The sequence below is a fragment of the Echeneis naucrates genome, chromosome 24, assembly GCF_900963305.1.
Source record: "Echeneis naucrates chromosome 24, fEcheNa1.1, whole genome shotgun sequence".
Lineage (NCBI taxonomy): Eukaryota > Metazoa > Chordata > Actinopteri > Carangiformes > Echeneidae > Echeneis > Echeneis naucrates.
The window spans coordinates 6,385,378-6,404,156 of record NC_042534.1 but is presented as its reverse complement, the minus strand read 5'-3'; the positions used below and the strand labels follow the sequence as shown (position 1 = coordinate 6,404,156).

The following is an 18,779-nucleotide window of genomic DNA, read 5'->3' as shown; positions in this document are numbered from 1 at the left end:
TATCTTTAATCAATGTTGAGGACCAGAGGGATACAGATTCCATCAGAGACGCCTGTTCCCAATGAATGAATCAAAGTAGCTCTTAGTCTGAGCTTGCCTTATTTTCAGGTTTGCCTACTGGAAAGTGTTCCTTTCTTGTCCCCACATTTATACCATTACAGCTCATCCACACTGTAGCAGTCCTGCTTGTTTCAGCCTTTCAGCCTAATACTGAAGTATAATGTGCAAATAAAATAAATGGAGATCATAAAATGTTCTGGCAGCTCGCAAATGAAAGAAAAACCTTTTTTTCTTTCTTTTTTTTTTTTTAAACAAAGATGGGCAAGGTGATAGGTATTCTAACCAAAGCACAGTGTTTGGAATATATGTTTATTTAACTATATGTACTGAGCATTTTGCAATGTATAAACTGTTTATTTGACTGATAGAGAGGGAGATAAAACAGGAACTATCCAAACATCCAAACTCCTCCAGCATCTGGAAACAGATGACTGAATTGAATTCAATTCAATGAATTTTGCCATGATAACTGCGTGACATACACGTCAACCATGAATTTATAGATTTTTCAATTAGCAAATCGTGATCTTATGTTGCTCCTTGTCATTAAGATGAAGCGCTCTTCTTTCTAATGTAACATGGAGGAATTTGGAGGTCAAAGGTCATCTTATGCTGTTTTGGCTGCTCATGTCATGTGCGATACAAGACTAAACTAATGTCTGCCTACCTGAAATGTAGGTGTAGGCTGCCAGTGCATTGCTGATGAGGGCCATGTTGGAGCTAGAGGAGGAGTTGTCAATAGGATTCATGTTTATGGGTTGCACTGGACTCTCTTCTTTTTCTCTTCCGGCTTCTGAAGATTTTTCCTCGTTGGGGTTTGTCTCTCTAATCTTCTTCTTATCTGCAAAAGACATCAGAGTCCAGTTCAACAGTTGCAAAGCAGACTACGACTCCACGGAAAAGTGGGTAGTTGAGGAAGTGATGGAATTGTTTGATTTAACAAAGATGTTTCTGAAATGTTTCCCGCTGAGATCAGAATCTGTGGCCCGACATCAATGAGTGTGTGCACACAGAGTCATATTATGACAGCGCTGCTTTGGTCATTTACAGTAAAGACTGTGCTGTTTCTTAGGTATTGTGACTACAGCACTGAGAGCTCTGAGTCAACCACAGTGGTTTTCGATTTTAGGAGATCTACATCCATAAAAAGATGCATCACACATAACGATACACACATGTTCGCAGAGAGTTGTGTGATTTAGAAGACAACACAGTACCCACTTCTATTCAGTTCATTTTGATTGAGGTCATTAAGAAATGCAGAACCACATGGGAAAAGTTTGCACTTTGGCGACATTTCAAAAGCTCCCTCAAAAACAGTACTATTTATGGATGGGAACGACTACATCCTTCTCTGGATTTTCATCACCGCACAACTCCTTTCTGTGTTTATGTACCGGCATGTGTTATGTATGACGTTGAGAGTCGGGAAGAGATATCAAAAGTGCACAGTGATCTAATTTCTTAGTAGTGACAAAGTTTGGAAAGTGTAACCACTATAACTTTAGCTCCATGAATGAGCAATACCTCCCCAAGGGAAAACAACCTTTAAGCTTGGGCAGGCAAAAAATAAAAAGCAGCATTCATTTCAGTGACAATTAGGATCACTGTGTGCATAGTCATATTTCCATACTTGATTTTCTGTTGATGTAGGTAACTGTGCTTCGGTGAACTGTCACACTCACCAATGACCTCTAATTGCAGGGTTTCTGAGGTGTGTCAGTCCCTCTTTATCTGATAAATGCAGTTTGGAGTGGAATTGCTCACTGAGGAGATAAATGTTTCCACCTGGACCCACTGCTGTGGTGCACACATCGACTAAAATTCCACCACAAATCCTCTTCCCAACACACTTACTGTAAAAATAGCCATGCCCTTGAAAACATTTAGCGCAAGAACATACATTTGATATGCTTGGAACATGACAAATTCAGGTAAAATAATGACTTGTTCTTTCTTTCAAATTATATTTACCTGGTCATTTTTTACAGTCATAGGCCATATATATGTGGCCATATGTGTTACAAACAGAATTAAAAGGAACTGGGTAAAGTTGGCACTCTACTTTTTGGCCCAAAAGGACCAAAACCAGGACTTGACTGGAAGAAACATGCAGGCCCAGATGTTCTCTGGGAAGTGTGCTGCAGAAACATCACAGTAATAAGCTGTAGGGGCAAAAGATGGAGTCAATCACAAGGTCAAAATTTTGTGATTTACAACTTTGACCTCTTTTAACCTTTGCAACGGACGGGTCGGTTTCTTAGAAACGATCTCCTCCAGCCACATAGTTTTCTGAGTCCAAAGTTGTTGTTTATTTGCCAGAAGTGTAGACAATAAGTATTCAAAGATGCAAAGTAAGTCTAAGCTTCGGGGATAGCAAGAAAGTTCAGTTTGATAAAATTGATGCCATTAATATAAGGAAAGGCATCATGGGCCTAAATATTCAACTCAATGCAATCATGACACATCATTAAGAAAAAGGCACTAAAATATTAGTTTAAGTAAGGAGGAACGCATTTTTCACTTCCTTGCTGTGAGTCAAATGAAAAGTTTAATACCACTCTCATCACTCGAAGTTAAAGCTAGAAGGTGGTTAACTTAGCTTAAGCATAAAGACAAGAAACAGGGAAACAGCAGAAACACGTATAAAAAAAACAATATGTTTGTGTTGTTGGCTTTTTTTTCCCTCCTCCCTGAATGAAAGGAAGTTCATGGTGACAACACGTGTCCCTGACAGAGCCAGACCTGCTGTATTCCTCAGTTGTTTTCCTTTGTGAGTCGCTAACAGGCTGTTGGCTTCATATTTACGGCACATATATGGCATCAATCTTCTCCCCTAACTCTTGGCAAAAACGCAAATATTTCCCCAACATGTCAAATGGAAATATAGCATGGTCAGAAAATAACGATCCTACTTTTTGCACTCTGTCGGCAGGCAGAAAGACCAAATACGTTTCTACAAATGAGGCATAAATTCAATGGAACGAGGCAAACGAGACATATTTTGAGTTGAACACATCCTGTTCCGCCTTCACCCCCCCCCCTTTCTTTACATGTCTCATCCCTTATCACGATGTCTGAGATCCAAACTGGTTTTTCCAGACAACCTGTAGGTTTTTCCAAGAAGGCAAAGCCAAAGCCACTCATGCATTTTTGAACCGTCAGCACTGCAGCACACATCTTCCGCCCACTCCCTCTCTTAACTCCTCATTCATTCGTTTATCCTCCTAATCAGTACAGTGCCGGTGGCTGTGTGGAGTAATTAGTGTACTGGACTCGGGCCACCATCCCTCATGAATAAAGCTTTGTGTAAGTTTCCTTCTTGGCTGGCATCCTCCCCCTTTGTCACTCTTTCATTTCATTGTTCTTGCTCTGTCTTCTCCCTCGTTCCCTCTGTGGAGCTTGACATTATAAGAGTCTGATTTAGACTGTGGTCACATGTAAGTGCAATCATTGGTTCTTGGAAAGCAGTATATTTTTAAGTTCTATGATCATAAATGGTCCAAACCAATGGCTCTGCCTGAATACATATGGAAGCAGTTGAACTTGTGTGACATTAAATATACATACATTTATGCCCCGATTGGGAACATGACCCTGCTGTTCCCCTCTTGATGCCTGGGAGGCCTTCTGACTGTTTATTGTTAACTGCTCTCCACAGGAGGCCTCAAGTGTGAGTCCATGTGTGAGTGAATACACTTGTGTTTATTGTGTAATATGTGTTTTGTTGTGCTCACCTGGAACAGTGTCGGGGCCCTTGACTGAGCTTCCCTCTGGAGGGCTGTCTCCCACTATGTTGGGGTCATGGGCACTGGGTGGCTGGGAGAACACCGGCGGTCTGGGTCCCTGCTCCTGGAGCAACTTCTTTGGGACTTCAAGGAGAAAAATAAATGGAGCAAAAGAGGGGAGTTTGGGTAACAGGGAAAGAAGAGATAGATACAGAATCAGTAGAAGTCATTTTATTTGAAAAAGTAATGCATGCTAATCCTTTAACAAAAATGGTTCGAAAGAAATGATAAAGCCATATAATTCACCTTGGGAACAAGTTGCCCCTTTCACACAAGAGTAGTTGTGTGCTTTATGGTTAATATAAAAATATATACACACACAAATATTCCAAATCTTTTTTTTTTTTTTTTGGGACAGCTTGTGTTCTGGGTAAGAGATAGCAACAAACAAGTAGACACAAATATCACAAACTCTTGCTCAGAAAATGACTTTGCACATAACATTTCTATGACTTTATTAACACATCAAGGCGGAAGTCAATATTCCACATATATTATGTCAAACTCTTTCTTACATTCTCCATGCCTTCAGCCTGCTGGTGTGTGTGATGTCGTCATACTTTTAGGTGATAGTGTAAACATTTTTTGTGTTCATGTTCCCCTTTGACCCTCTCACTAATTAAATTGTACAATCAATGGTAATTGTTTCTCAGTGGCCTCTTCTCCACCCTTTGAGGAACGCAGCTGTAACCAGAGTCTTTATTTACAAGCAGACTTTGCTGGGGTTGATTAAAATTGATGTTAAAGACGAAAATGAAAGAAAATATATCGAAGTTCTGAGTATATTTTGACAGAAGAAGGAGTTAAAGGAGACAGACGTAGACTGCATCACAACCATGATTCACACACTCCCCCTGACCTTGCACTGAGTCAGTTCCCGAAAGTTAAGCAGTCCCACTACATCCCCCAACCTCACAGTGTCCTGTGAGTCAGGGAGTCTGCGATCTTTCCCCTTGACAGAAACCCACACTGCAGTGGGCTATACATTCCTGCCCGCTTACATGTGGTTTTGGAGGCCGGGCCACAGTCCGGTCACTGTGGTTGTCTACCTTGTTGAGATCGATGTTGATTCACAGGTCAGCAGAACTGTCTGTCTGCCCAGTCGTGCATCTTCATTTCTCAGGACAAACAAATAGCTTGTGAGGGGGGGCGATCTGATTTTGCTGACATCAGCAGCACTAATACTGCAATTGTGACATATGATTTGAGGTAAGAATGGACCATTTGTTTAAAGGCAAATGAATAAACACGCTGATCAAATTTCCAGAGACGGACTTTGGCAGAAGTCCAAGAGCCAATCAAAGTGCAGGAAGGAGCAGAGCAGACCTCACAAAGCTCCCCTCCGCGGGATACTACTTATGTCTTGGACACATGACAAGATTTTTCCAGTTGTAAAGCAATGATAAAAAAGTAGGAACATTTAACTACTGACATTTACAAGTTTTCAATCTCCAGTACTTTTATTTATTTTTTGCCATTTCTGCCTTTACTACACAGTTGGTGGTAGAGATTGACAGGAAATATTTTTGTCCATTCCACTCCGAAGGTGGCTGTCACAATTTCAAGATATGCGTACAGATACATGCGATGATTGTGGCAAATGCTTCAAACAGCTGTCTTTTTGAACCACATAGCTAAAGATGCAGATCTGATCTCATGTCTCCATCCATGTGCCATTACACCTTGCTGCATGCATCCATTTATGATATATATTTAGTGATACAACTGTAAACATGGAGGTCTTACGAGTCCTTGCTCGTAACGGTCATGAATTTTGATGCGATTTACACGAAAGAGGACAAAAAAACCCCACCAAAATGCAGAACCAGAGGCGAACGCAGGTGCAGGAAAGTTTTATATCAACACACACACACACACACTCACAAACTTGACCTCAAGCTCAGTGCACATTTCTTCAGCCAATAAAAGCTTTCCTTACTGAAACTCTCTGCTGGGAATTGGGTGTTTGACAAGAGCACTGACTGGCCAGAGAGTGAAACGTGCTTTATTTAATTGTGACATTGCCAACTTAGATTGTATGAAAAAGATTTAAATTCACTAACTCCTGTCAGGTTTACAGAATAAATGCAGCTGCGGTTAAAGTATACACCGCTCCTCTGGACTGCTGAGACAGACTGAGTCATAATTTCTAACTTATTATATATGACATACCTTACTGTTATACAAAGCTGCGTGGAGCAATGCATATGTAAGAAAAGAATTCCTGCTTCTATCGAGGGAAGTCAAGCAACAATGCTGACTTCAAAGAGCACTCCTAACTCTATTTGCTGTGGGCAGCAGGCTGATGGAAGTAGTAAATGATTCCTGGTCTTTATTCCAATCTGCATAGATGGGTTCACCTTACTGCACTGGGGGAATTTACAATTAAATACCTTTCTGTAATTACATCATCTCATGTGGCAAACCGCACCAATCTGTCACCTAAGTGGGTTTAAAAAAAAACAAAAAACCCACACAAGAAGTTGAAACCTGATTTGATCCAGGTCTGGTTGGCACAAACTAACCAAAGAGGCCCCATGTGTGGAGGCGGGTGAGCCAGGCAGTGAAATTAAGAAATGTGCTTCGGCCTGGCAGCTCCCTTCTGTCCTCCCTCATCTACCTGACACATTAATCGTGGGTCTCCCCGACTGCCCCACTGCCACCATCCCCACACCACACCCTGACTACAGCCTTTTGATTGGCCCTAATTGACTGCACATGTGGCCCAGGGGTCACAGCTGACAGGCGCCATGATGCGACGCAAGTTCTCGCACATACACCTTTTTACGCAGCTCCTGAATATATGACTGAGATGCTTTGAAAGGCGCACACACAATCACAGCTCCGCCGGACGCATGCGCATACATATAGCACATACGGATGTTTTAGCTGGTTCAACGAACTTGTACGCTTCTACAAATAATTGATATATTTTCTGTTTTGCTTATGTTGCTGGCAGGAGTAGACGCAGTATCGTAAATTGACGGCTACGCGTCTAAAAATAATTGTCAAAAAGCTAAAGCCTCTCGAAGCAAAAGGCCACAAACCACATTTAGTGAGCCAAGCAGTAAAAACTGAACCAGCAAGAGAGAGAAAGAGGAGTGCGAGGGAGAGAAACCCAGCACATAAATCACACTCTCCAGTCTGCATTATAATGACACGGTCACATAAACACAAGGCAAATGAGTCCTCGCAATTCTTAATATAACTCCACTCTACAGGACGTGTGCCAGCGTTGTACCTCTCAGAGCACCGAATTGCCGTGGGGAGCGAAGATAGGAGGTGGGAAAAGAGCGTCCATAACAATGGCCTGTGTTTACACTGGCAGGACCGGCCTTTGTTTTCACTGGGCTCTGCAGGCCAGAGCGTGCGTGCATGCCTGTGTGTGTGTCTGTGTTTGTGGGCCATGTGCTGACCCATGCAGAACGCAGTTGTGACAAATCCCTGTGAGCCGGAGGGGATATAATGAAATATTAAACCACACTAAATCTGAAATGAGATCAAACCCAGGCCAATAATTTGAACATACTTGAGCCTTTATGAGAGCACACAGGGGGCTGCTAAGGAGTAATTATTTTGGGTATTGTTTTAGGGCACCCTTTAATGCTTGCTCTGTGTTGTCTCTCTGAGTTTTTGGCCCTCAAAGAGACAGCTCAATCCACAGTATGACTTGCATGCAATACACGCTCTTAATGTGGTGAGCCTCGTCTAAATGATACACTACCCCGAAGGAAGAAAAACTCAAGTATTACTTGCAATTTGAGCCAGGTCTGATTGAGACAAGTTATCCATACATCCAGAAAAGACAGGAAGAGCGAGACAAACTCCAAAGCAGAGTTGGAGACGAGATTGAGATTCATGTGCTGAAGTTCGCTCCAAATCAGATATTCAGCGTTTGAAAAATAGTACAAAGCTTGAAAAAGTTACACAGCGGATAACGCAGGTGTGTAAATGATGAAATGTGCAACACTCTGGGCAGTCATTTCCTGAAAAGGATATGCTTTACTTTGGGGGAGAAAAGGGTGCAGTCAAACAATGCGCTGGTGTAAAAAGACCGAAAGTCTGAGCGTCTGGTTCCAATCAGCACACAGTGCCTACTTTATCTGCAACATTAAAGTGCTGTCTAAAGCCCAACATTCATTTGATACACTACACATACAAACCCAAAGGTACCGCTTTAATGTTTATGGACACACTTAGACTCACTGTTTTATCCTCTTAAAGCTCTTTCTACTGCTTCCCACACACAGACAGGCATGCTCGCATTCACAAGCCCATCCACCCACGCACACGCAGACACATACACACACGTGTATATACTCATGTACGCAACCATTTTTCACTGAGCTAATGGCATTCCTGCAGGAAAAACATGTAAGGTGAATAGGGCACGAGCTGAAGGTGTTGAGATTGCATTCCTCCTCAGCGCTCCCTCCCTTCTTCTTCTCTCCAACCCCCATCGTAACATTTTAACAGTATCCAGCTGACAGCATCTGATTGGCCTTGAGTGTCTTTGCGTGGGTGTGTGTGTGTGTGTGTGCGTTACTGTGCTTTTATTTTTGACATCCATTTTCAATACAAAAGGGGAGACTGTGTATTGTCCAGGTGAGGATGTCAAGTGTAAAGATGTGAACATGTGTGTGTGAGTGGCTCAGCTGAGCTCTCTGATAAATGTGCTTGCTCGACCCCCTACTGTGAAAATTGATGGTTGGATACAAACGAGTGCTACGGACGTGTCTTTGAGTGACTGAGTGCATGAGTGTCAGCGGACATGATTAACACCCTAATTTCTGTCCCATGTACACAAAGCAGACCAGGTTTAGGTCTGGAAATGCCTAAGCTGAGGGCTTTTCCTCTTTCTGCTCCATGATTGTGTCAGTGTGGGCAATCCAACCTACTGCGTCACTTTATAAAGTGTAATTAGAAGTGTATGTGTGTGTGTCTCCACTACAAGTTACACCACAATCTGTTACAGTTGTGGTTTAAGAAGTTTACATACACCAAACAATCCAAAATAAATTCAAACTCGTGCACTGACTCAGCGACTCACTGACCCTGGAAAAAGAATAGTTCAAATAAACATTAAAAGTGCAAAATTCATAGGTGTCCGTGAAACTCTGACCACAACTTTACCTTTAAAGGAGTCTTAAAGGGGCACATCATTTGTTTTCAACCACGAACTGTCTTATTTACACGACTGTTGACATTTTCCCACATAATGGCCCAAGTTTCAAATCTAACTCTCTGTAAGACTTCCACTAAATGAGGCAGAAGACTTTAAGTCTGGGTCTTGTGAAATTGGGAATCCTCTGTGCACCTTGGCTTTCAGCTGTGGTCCGAGCGTCTTCGAGTGTTGGAATGAGCAGACACGGAATCTATGAATGACACAGTCACAGACACAAACTTGAAGGGGAAACTCAAGAGATCAAAAATTAGGAAGTGCAGAGTCAGCGAGTTCTCTACAGACAAACAATGAACATGAACTGGGAACGTTACCAGTTGGCGATCGGTCCCACTCCTGAACAACTGCCATCATGTCTTTCAGGAAGGCTTTTAAGCTCTTCTGGAGCTAATCTGGTGGAAAACTGGCTATACTGGGACTTTCACTGCAGCAACTGCTTGTAAGTGCGTAAATAAGAAGCAGGCGCAGCTCAAAGAACCTTTAAAACAAGCTAAGACAACCAAGCCTCAAATCCCAAGATCCAGGAAAAGTTCATCTTTGTCTTTTGGCTCAGATGCTTGAACTGTTAATCAAATCAGCGGCGTCAGTTCATCAAATCAGCACAAATTGTTCAGACTAGACAAGCCTGTAGTTGGCAAGAACAGCATTTTTTAAATATAATACAGGTACATTTAAGACATCCATCAAAAGAGAGACATAGCTTGATGCTGACACAGTATAAGAGCATCCAGACCTGAGGTAGTGAGAGCATTCCAGGATGGAGAGAGTGGAGCGGATCAAGCCCCCATCCTGCCCCGCTGAGCCCCCTGCCCTACATTTAGCTGCAAAGCATTGGATATTTTTTCTCTCCATTTACTTTAATGGATAACACACATCCCTCTGCTGTAAAACACACACACATACATAGATGCCACAGCGTGGGCTTTGAACGTAATCACTCTGACTTCACCGCAGCCATCAGTTATACTCCAAAACTCCCAGCTGTTTTGGCTATTTAAATTCTCCTCATACGCTACACATGTGCAGGCACACAGTTGGTTTCATTAACACAGAGCCAGTGACAGAAATAGATGCTCTGTTGACAGTGGGGGTTCATAACAATCAGGGAGAAATTACTCAGTTGGAGACCCCCCACACATGCGCGCACACACACACACACACACACACACAGACACACACATTCATGTTACAAAACTGCCCTCAATCTTAATAACAATCCAAGGTCCAAAGAGGAGTCCATCCTCTCTCATCAGTAAATCAAACCTAAAATCTTCTGAATTTGACTGATTCTACCAGGTGACTGTGATTTGGGCTTTTGAAATAGAGGACTTATATGCTGAAGTAATATATATATATATATATATATATATATATATATATATATATAGTATTATGTAAATCCACAATGTAGGGTGATTAAAGCGTAATGTGAGCCTTGACTGCTGCCCTCTGCAAGCTCCAGAGATTCCACGTCTTCATCCACTGGATGGGGGAGATGAAGATAATGCTGTGGACGTCAGTACGGCCTCATCATTATCTGATGCTCTGCTGGATCAACAAGGATGTGACCAATGCTGAATCATCAAACCACGCCGCCTGACTGAACTCATCCCCTTCATATCACCGTCATGAGGTAATGGTGCGCAGAGTCCTGATTGGGCCAGGGAGCTGCTGAATTTGTCAAGTGACACTATCTTGTCATTTGTTGTCATCGACATGGAACAGAGGGAAAGAAAGAACGAGAGCGAGGAAATAGCAGCAAAGCCCGTCTAGACACAGTCGTGACAGGAATAAAGGCAGCAACACCCAACAAGGATGTTCTCGCACATGTCAAGGCCGATTTAAACAATGGTGCTATCTTTAGCCAAAGGCAGCAACTGGTCGCGCATGCCAGTTAATAAAATCAACACATGGCAACATTAAAGTCAGCTGGGAGCTGCAGAATGAACTGTGGTTTGATCATCAACTAAAAATAGCCCAGCGTTTTTTGATTTTTTTTGTTAAAGTGTATTTAACTTTGTTTGCGCAGCGTACAGCCATCTTTGTTATCGTTAGACAGGGTTGAGTTGAGCGTTGCCCACATTCTTTCATCCTCTCTCGATCTCAGCCGTGTGGTTGCATAAAAAGGTTTGTAATTTTCAGTCAGTTGTGATGAAGCCCTTCAGTTACAAGAGTTTGTTCAAATCTAAGTGTTACTTTGATTAAATTATACGTTTTTCCTGCTGACTCGCTTGAGAAAGGATCCACATCACCAGAGCTGAAGTGTTACTACGATGAACAAAAATGACAATTATTTTACTTTTCTGACGGTAATTCCAATCCAATAGTCCTGTTTGAACAAGCATGTTTGATGGGCCTGTTGTTTTGTCTATTGCTGTGCATTATGACATCCTCACCATCCTCGTTTATTCAGAAAAACCACCTTTGATTCACTATTGTTCGAAACTTAATTTACATAGCTTCCTGGTACATTTGTCCTTCTTTTCTGTTCAGGCGAATCTTAAGATTGCACTTTATGCCACTTTGAGAGACTTTTTCCTGCACAGGCAGCACAAACGGTCAGACGCACGGCGAGTAGAGTGAGTTCAGCTCAGTAAAGCCAAAGTGTCTTCATCATATATAGGGGTGGATATTGCTGCAGGATGATATCAGAGTTGCACGCAGTGTTTAAAACCTCCTCCATAACACACTGATCTTTAAGTAAACACCAGAAATGATGAGATTAAATTACAAGCCATCGCCCCAAATGATGGAGGACACACTAAAACGAAAGCAGAGGAGACAGGAGACAGCATAACAAAACAGCAGTTTGTTTCGGCATCTGTCTGTCATTATGTTCTCTGTGATTTGATTGCTCCTTCCACATCATTTTGGTAAAACACTCCCACCTGTCTCACGTAGCGCTCGTCTGTCATAGGTTCCTCTGCGCCCTGTCATTGTCAGACAGGGCAACAGTATGTAGTACCTGTGTGTTCGCCACAGACGCAGAGACCACAATAACGTGAGCTTCAGCACACGTGAGCCGGGGGGACTTAAGGGTATATAAGGGAGAGAGGCATGTTTTTCTCCGTGTTCTGGGCCTTATTAGCGGTCAAACATGGACAGGGATAATAATGGTGAGACCTGGCTCGGCGTGAGTCTGTCAACGGCCTCATCACCGCAAGCATGCACGACACATCATCTACCTTTTGTTTAGTTTGACTGGTATGAGCTTTTTTTTTTCTTTTCTTTTCTTTTGATGCATTGAAACCGATCAGATCAAAAAAGGTGATCCAGTTTGATCCCAACTCCTGACTGAACCTGTCCCATCTGTGCAGACTTTTTTTTTTTTTTTTTTTTTTTTTTTTTTAATACAATACACTACTATTGGCTATTATTAGAAGAAACACCAAAATAGATCTTAGTTGGCGGGCACGATGACAGGCTACAATGAGCAGCTGTTTGTGATCAGAAAAAGACGAAGGGAAGACAAACGAGAGAAGAATATAGATGAGAACCTGTTTCCACATTTCATTTTTCTTCAGACTCAGTTTTCTTGGCGTACAGGGGTGCTGAATACGTATATTGTTCTCACTTGGGTTTCTTAATCGCTCACACAAGTACGTCACAAATATGCACAGACAAACAGCAGCAGACTCACAAGGTACACATATAACTACTTGGAAAGTAGAGGAGAGGCGGAGATTTAGCATTTCCATCCCCGCTGCAGAGGCTTTCTGCGTAGCATTGCTTATCTCTTTATATCCAACCTGTGTCTCCTCTTCCTCCTCTACCCCTGTCATCACCCCCACGGTCTTAAAACAGCTTGAGCCACAGCAGATGCAAATGCACGTCCTCAGGGTTAAGAGCGGAGAGAGAAAGAGCACCAGACCAGACAGAGGGAGAGAAAGAGGAGCGATAGACACTGAGGCTGCCAGAGACACTTTTACAACAGCCTTTAAAATAAACACCTGCTGCCGTGGCTGACGTGCCTCGGGGACATCAGAGATCCTGCAGTCTGTAACCTTATGGCCCTGATAATGAAACTGAGCTAACACAGATAGACTTTGCGACCATTCGCCTCTCTCAAGCCCGCCAAGTAACAATTAGATATTCTGTTCAGGCACAAGGCGTTTGCCCCTTGCTCAAACACTAAAATAGCTCTGTTGAGGAATTATGCTTTGCTTACACCTGTTGGTGCCTCCTGACTGGGCTCACTTTTGCAAATTCAAGGATTGCTTGGTTGCCCATTACGCCAACAGACCGCTGCAGCCTTGTTCAAACCGCAGAGCCCGCTCACTGCAACACGGGATGAGCTGGTGACACAGCAGATGAGCAGATAAAGTTTTAGGTTTAAATTTCAAGTTAGAGTTCAAATTGTTCAGATTGAAACTTTATTGATCCCAGGAAGGGCAATTCATTTGCAGTTTACACCACCACACATACACAACAACGTCGACATCCAGTGTGTTTTATGCAGATAACAGATGGACAAGTTCAATAAGTTTAAAATTTGACGTGAATGATAAACAGATAAAACAGTTTTCTCCATAGTTCTCCAAAAATGAACGTGAACCGAAAAGCATCACTAAAAACTGATGCGAGCATGTTCACATTTCTGGTTCGGGTATAGAAATGAGCGCTCATTAGTTCAGTTTCTCTCTAGAAATCAGCATTTTGGCTCAGCTGAGAAGATCTCTCAGACTCCAGCACAGTCTGCAATATTTTCTTTCCAGCTGTGCTGTAAATCTTTCCGGTATCAAACGACTGTAGAAAACCCTTCGACGGGAGGCCAACTGTGGCTTCTAGGGTTAGAAAATGCAATTTGATCTGCAATGGTTGCGGCTTCTTTCAAAGAGTCTTCCTGCAGGGAGTTTGGTGCAGATTTGACACAAGACAGACTCGCACAAGCAAACACTGACAGATGGGTCAAAATTTGACACTTAAAATCGCACACACATTACGCAGAACACCTTTCCGGCACATATATCCAGGCCTGAGACAGAGGGAGACAGGAACTACGGGTGGGAGGGATGGAAAGAGAAGGAGAGGGGAGAGAATTACAGCTTTCCCTTGAGGGTGATGGAGAAGGGTGATAAACTTATACCACAGAGTCCAGCATATTTGTATCTTTTATGTTGACAGATCATACATAAGTAGACCATGAGGACTACAAGCAGCTTCTGAGTAGGAGCGTGATAAAAAAAAAAAAAAAAAAAAGAACCAGACCAAAGTTTAAAGCTGTAGCTCGGCATTTTGGGAAATTACCTTATTTCCTTGCTTGATGCGAGTCCACATTTGGTGGGTGGTAAAGGGACTGCAGAAAGGTACTGATCCCGGGCATGAAATAGAGGCTGGAAGGCGGATTTTGTTTCCTCTGGGCAGACTTATGGTACCAGTTTCCCCCAATTTCCAGTCCTAATGCTAAACTAATCTAAGTTAAACATTGCCTGGTCCCAACACACTTACTCTTCACACATGATAGCAGCATCAATGTTTTCATTTAACTACTGGCAAAAAGTAAGCCTATTTCCTAGAATGTCAGATTGTTCCTTTAAGTATCTACAGCTTTATTTACTAGTTTTAATGCAGCTTTCCTACTTTTTAAATTCATGCATACGAGTCTATACTGTAATACGGCTGTAGCAGCGTCATGGACGTGCAAAAGATAAGAAATACAAGAATGAAAACTGCAGTTGAGGGAGGGAGTGGGTAGAAAACCAGCCATGACTTCATCATTGTTGACCTTTATAGGGCAACTGTCATATTGAGAATGGCAGGCAGTTTATTAAGCAGATGAAAGAGTCGAAATGTTGTGATCAAAACAAAGAACATGTGGTTGTCTGTAAATTTTCTAAGGGAGGCCTGTGGGTCTTTAAAAGTTCTTTAAAAAGTCTTTGTAGTTTTATCAAGCAAGAAATCACAAGAAGTTATTGCAACCTTCGTTCTGACATGTCTACTGTTTTTGCATCTGTGGCTTTTTTGTTTAACTATTGTTGACTGTTTTCGATGCCAGCAGAGCTGCATTGGTCGATGGCTTTGGCTGGATGGGTGAGGTGAACTCCCTCTAAATGCATGTTATTTGCAGAAAATGCTAACTTACTTACAATAAAGCTGGCCAATCATCTGGAAATCGAGTACTCTCCCTCTCTGCACGTCAGAGCTACTTCGCTGTGTTCCCATGTGGTCTTCACTGAACTACAGCGAATCTGGCACTGATTGAAGCATGTTTGCTTCCATCTACAAGCTACCAAAAATCTCAGATTGCATAAAAGTAGCATCCCAAACTCTGTCTGCCTAGGCCAAGGCTATAACCAGGCCTACGGAGGCCAGGATCCACTGTGGCCTCGCTAAACAAACACAACTTGGAGGTCTGGCTTTGCTTTAGCTGACGGACGTCATTATGCACGTCGATTAAAAACAAACACACTGGCACAGAGACATGTCCAGCTTTTCAGTGTGGGCCTTGGGGTGGAAAATCCCCAGTAGGGAGAGAGTTAGAGAGAAGAAGTGAGGAAGGTGGACTAGAACAGCTACTTTTGGGTGATTGACAAGGCGGTCAGATTTTTCTTAATTCCTTTTTTGCCATCGTTTATTGGTTGGATGCTCTCGAAGGTGCCAGACTAATTCGTAATCTGTCACTGAACTGACAGTAAAACTGAATCTTTCACTTCCCTCATGTATTTGTCATAAAAAAGCAAGTGAAAGACAAGAGTGGGGATTATCCAGGCTCATCCAGCCAGCACTACACTGTTTTTAGTGGAGAAAAGCCAAGATCAAAACAGACTGCCCCTCTCAAGCCTTCACAGGAATTAACAGGAGTCACACTGACAAATTGGCCAGTATGAACACACTTTATATGAGAGAGGCAACAGCAAACTTTAGGATTTCAAATCAGTTTTTCCCTCTTAGGCAGTCCATCAGTGTGTTTTTTACTAGCAAGCCAAACGCAAACAAAGTGTGAAAAACCGTAAAATGGTGTATCTGTGTGACTTAAGGGGGACTGAGGTGAAAACATAATGCATTATCACATCACATCAGACACCTAGCACACTCAGGATGAATCAATGCTACACACATCCACGGTTCCCACACACTCTGAAAGAAGCATGTCTTCCATTGCACCCTCGCATCACATGAGAGAACATGTGCCAATTTGTATCCACATAGATGGCTTGCATAGACGCTACTTATATATCCCAAAAGGAGCGCACACACACACACACACACACTGCTGGAGTACTGCTGGAGTAGCAGAAACCAATTGGCCACTGGTGTCATGTTGCAGACAGGAAACAGATGGCCTGTTGGGAAAAGAGGCAGAAAAAAGCATGCCAAAGAAGGCAAGAGAGAATGCTTCCCTCCTTCCCTTCATCTCTCCTTCCATCATTCCTTCATCCTCTGTTGGAAGAAAAAAGGAAGAGCGAGGCTGTGGTGGTGTTTGGAGGCCAGATCAGTGGGCTCTGACGTGAGATCAGAGTGATGGAGCTCTCTTTTTAAATAGCATGGCTGTACTGTTCTGGACAATGCTGGGAACAGACTGGGGGGGGATATTAGGCATTAGAGAATTATATTGCTATCAAGTCCTATGTTTATCATTAACGCAACACATCTAAGTGTTAATATTAGAGTAATTGTGAGAAAGCATATGGGTGATCTTGGGTCAAAGTCAACCATGAGAATTTGTTTGGTTTGAATGACAGCGTGGCTACAATCTTAAAATCTATGTTTTCTCCTCTGAATAAGCAGCTTAGCCACGGGACTTTACATTCTCCATATAAAACTAGACAGTAAACAGGATTACCTTTTTATCATCTTTTTGCTTTTATAACTCTGTAAATAACAGATAAGAGAAAAGTGACAGCAATATACATTCAACAGGTGACCTTTGAAATTTACTTCCTCCAGAAACAACCTCTTGACCTTTTTCTGATCCAAAGGACTGACCCATCAGAAGCTGATGCTGAGATAACCTTTGAGCCTGACACTAGCAATCACAGAGAAATATTGTCCTGAGCGAGGGGCATCCTCCACAGAAGACATGATGTGTGGACTGACCCAGGCTATTTGGGGTCATGCTCCATCACATGCTCACATGATACTGTGTGCTGCGTCTTCTCAATCTCCGATCTCAGATTTTTATCGTATTATAAAGCGCTCATAGCCGAGACCGTGTCAGGTGGTTTGTTGACAAGAGTTTCCTGGGAAGGACTCTAAAAGATGAGGTGTAGTTAATTCCTTTGGCTGCTGCCAAATTCCTCTGCTTCATTTGTACATAGGAAGCCGCTAAATTCAAAGCAGAGTATTTTAGTTTTGCACCCGCAGATCAAAGATCTTGCATTGCGTCAGCGCAACAATGACGTTGCGCTGACGCAATGCAAGTATCTACACCTTCCCATACAGGGCATTCAATTTGTTTGTTGAACTGTTCGATCAAATAAAATTGTTCTTAAAAGTGTGCCTCCAGCCAGTGCAACTCTCCAAACTTTGCTGACTATTCCAGCACCCATTGTCATCAGCCGCAGGATAAAACCCAGTGATAAAAGCTTTAACTCACAGCAGGTGTTGACTCTTCGACAGGGCAGACATCTGAAAAGCCGCCTAGCATCTGTAGCCAGTCATTTAATGCTTCATTCAAAAACCCTGCCCTGTAAAAAAGAAAACCTACAGACATCATTAGGCATGTCTGCTAATTTCTAAAACCTGAACGAAAGTGGTGATAAAACTCTGAAGGCAGCACAACCCCAAACATGTGTTTACTGTATATTGAGAGAGTTGAAGCGCGTGCCGACTTCACATAGAAACCTCCTCTCAGTGTCTCCTCTGAGACTACGAGTCTTCATTAAATTTGCACCCTGTAATCCAGTTACAAAACATTTCAACCTTTATTGAAAGTCTCTGCGGATTGTTGTGCAGTGTTTGGGCTTTCTCAAAGTCTGCAGGCTTCTAATAAGGACTCACCCGAGCCAACATATAAAATCCTGCTGAACTAAAAAGTCTGTCTCTGCTTGTCCCTCCTATTGTATCTCTCCTCCTCCATTCAGCTCATAAAGAGCATGTTGTTGGTATGTTTTTCCAAAGCAATCTGACCACAGTTCATAGATTCAAATAATATTTTGATGTGTAACTTTTTAAAAATGTATGTTATAAATGTCTCTTGTGCCTGAAGTCAGCAGTTTGGCGGCCTTTTCTGCCCGTGCAGCACATGTTTCTGGGCTTGCAGTGATCCTCGACTCTCAGAACAAATTGAGTTTAATGGGGGGTGAGGCAGGGTGAGCTGAGAAGGGAGGAGAGGGGAAGGCAAAGAGGGAGCTGTAAAAACACAGCACATGCTACCCTGTGCCAGTGACGTACAGTCAGTTGAAATCCATCTTAACATGTCTTTAAATGAAAGATTTTTCTCTTAAATATTTTGGAGATTTACTCTTGAAGTTTAATTTTGCAGTATTGCTTATTCAGAGAAAATTCTCCACAACCCTGTTCGACTTCTTGTGCACGAGAACGCCTCTGCATAGCCAGCAGGGAAATTGTATTAATTGCGATGTCAAACCGCATCCTTTTATTACAAGGACACACACAGTTGCTGGCAGATACCAGTTGACCCAGTTGACAGGGAAGTGTGTAAACATACACACCTTTGGCCAAACACTGAAATGAACTCATGCAGTTGGTATGCACTTCAACACGGGTCTTTTTTTTTTCTGCTCTCCTGGTGCAGCGCTCTGGTTTAATTGAGTGCACTGAGTTCATCTGAGGCCAACACTTCATGT

General features: G+C 42.6%; 1 protein-coding gene across 3 annotated transcripts in view; it reads right to left on the bottom strand.

The window, feature by feature from the left end:
• eva1aa (eva-1 homolog A, regulator of programmed cell death a) overlaps positions 1-18,779 on the bottom strand; it is a 61,210-nt gene that overhangs the window by 2,276 nt on the left and 40,155 nt on the right. For all 3 annotated transcript variants that reach the window (XM_029496270.1, XM_029496271.1, XM_029496272.1), the window contains 2 exons: positions 3,798-3,932; positions 728-901 (listed from right to left, as the gene is read on the bottom strand). In XM_029496270.1, coding sequence (XP_029352130.1) covers positions 728-901; positions 3,798-3,932 — 309 coding nt within the window. The remainder of the gene's footprint in view (positions 1-727; positions 902-3,797; positions 3,933-18,779) is intronic.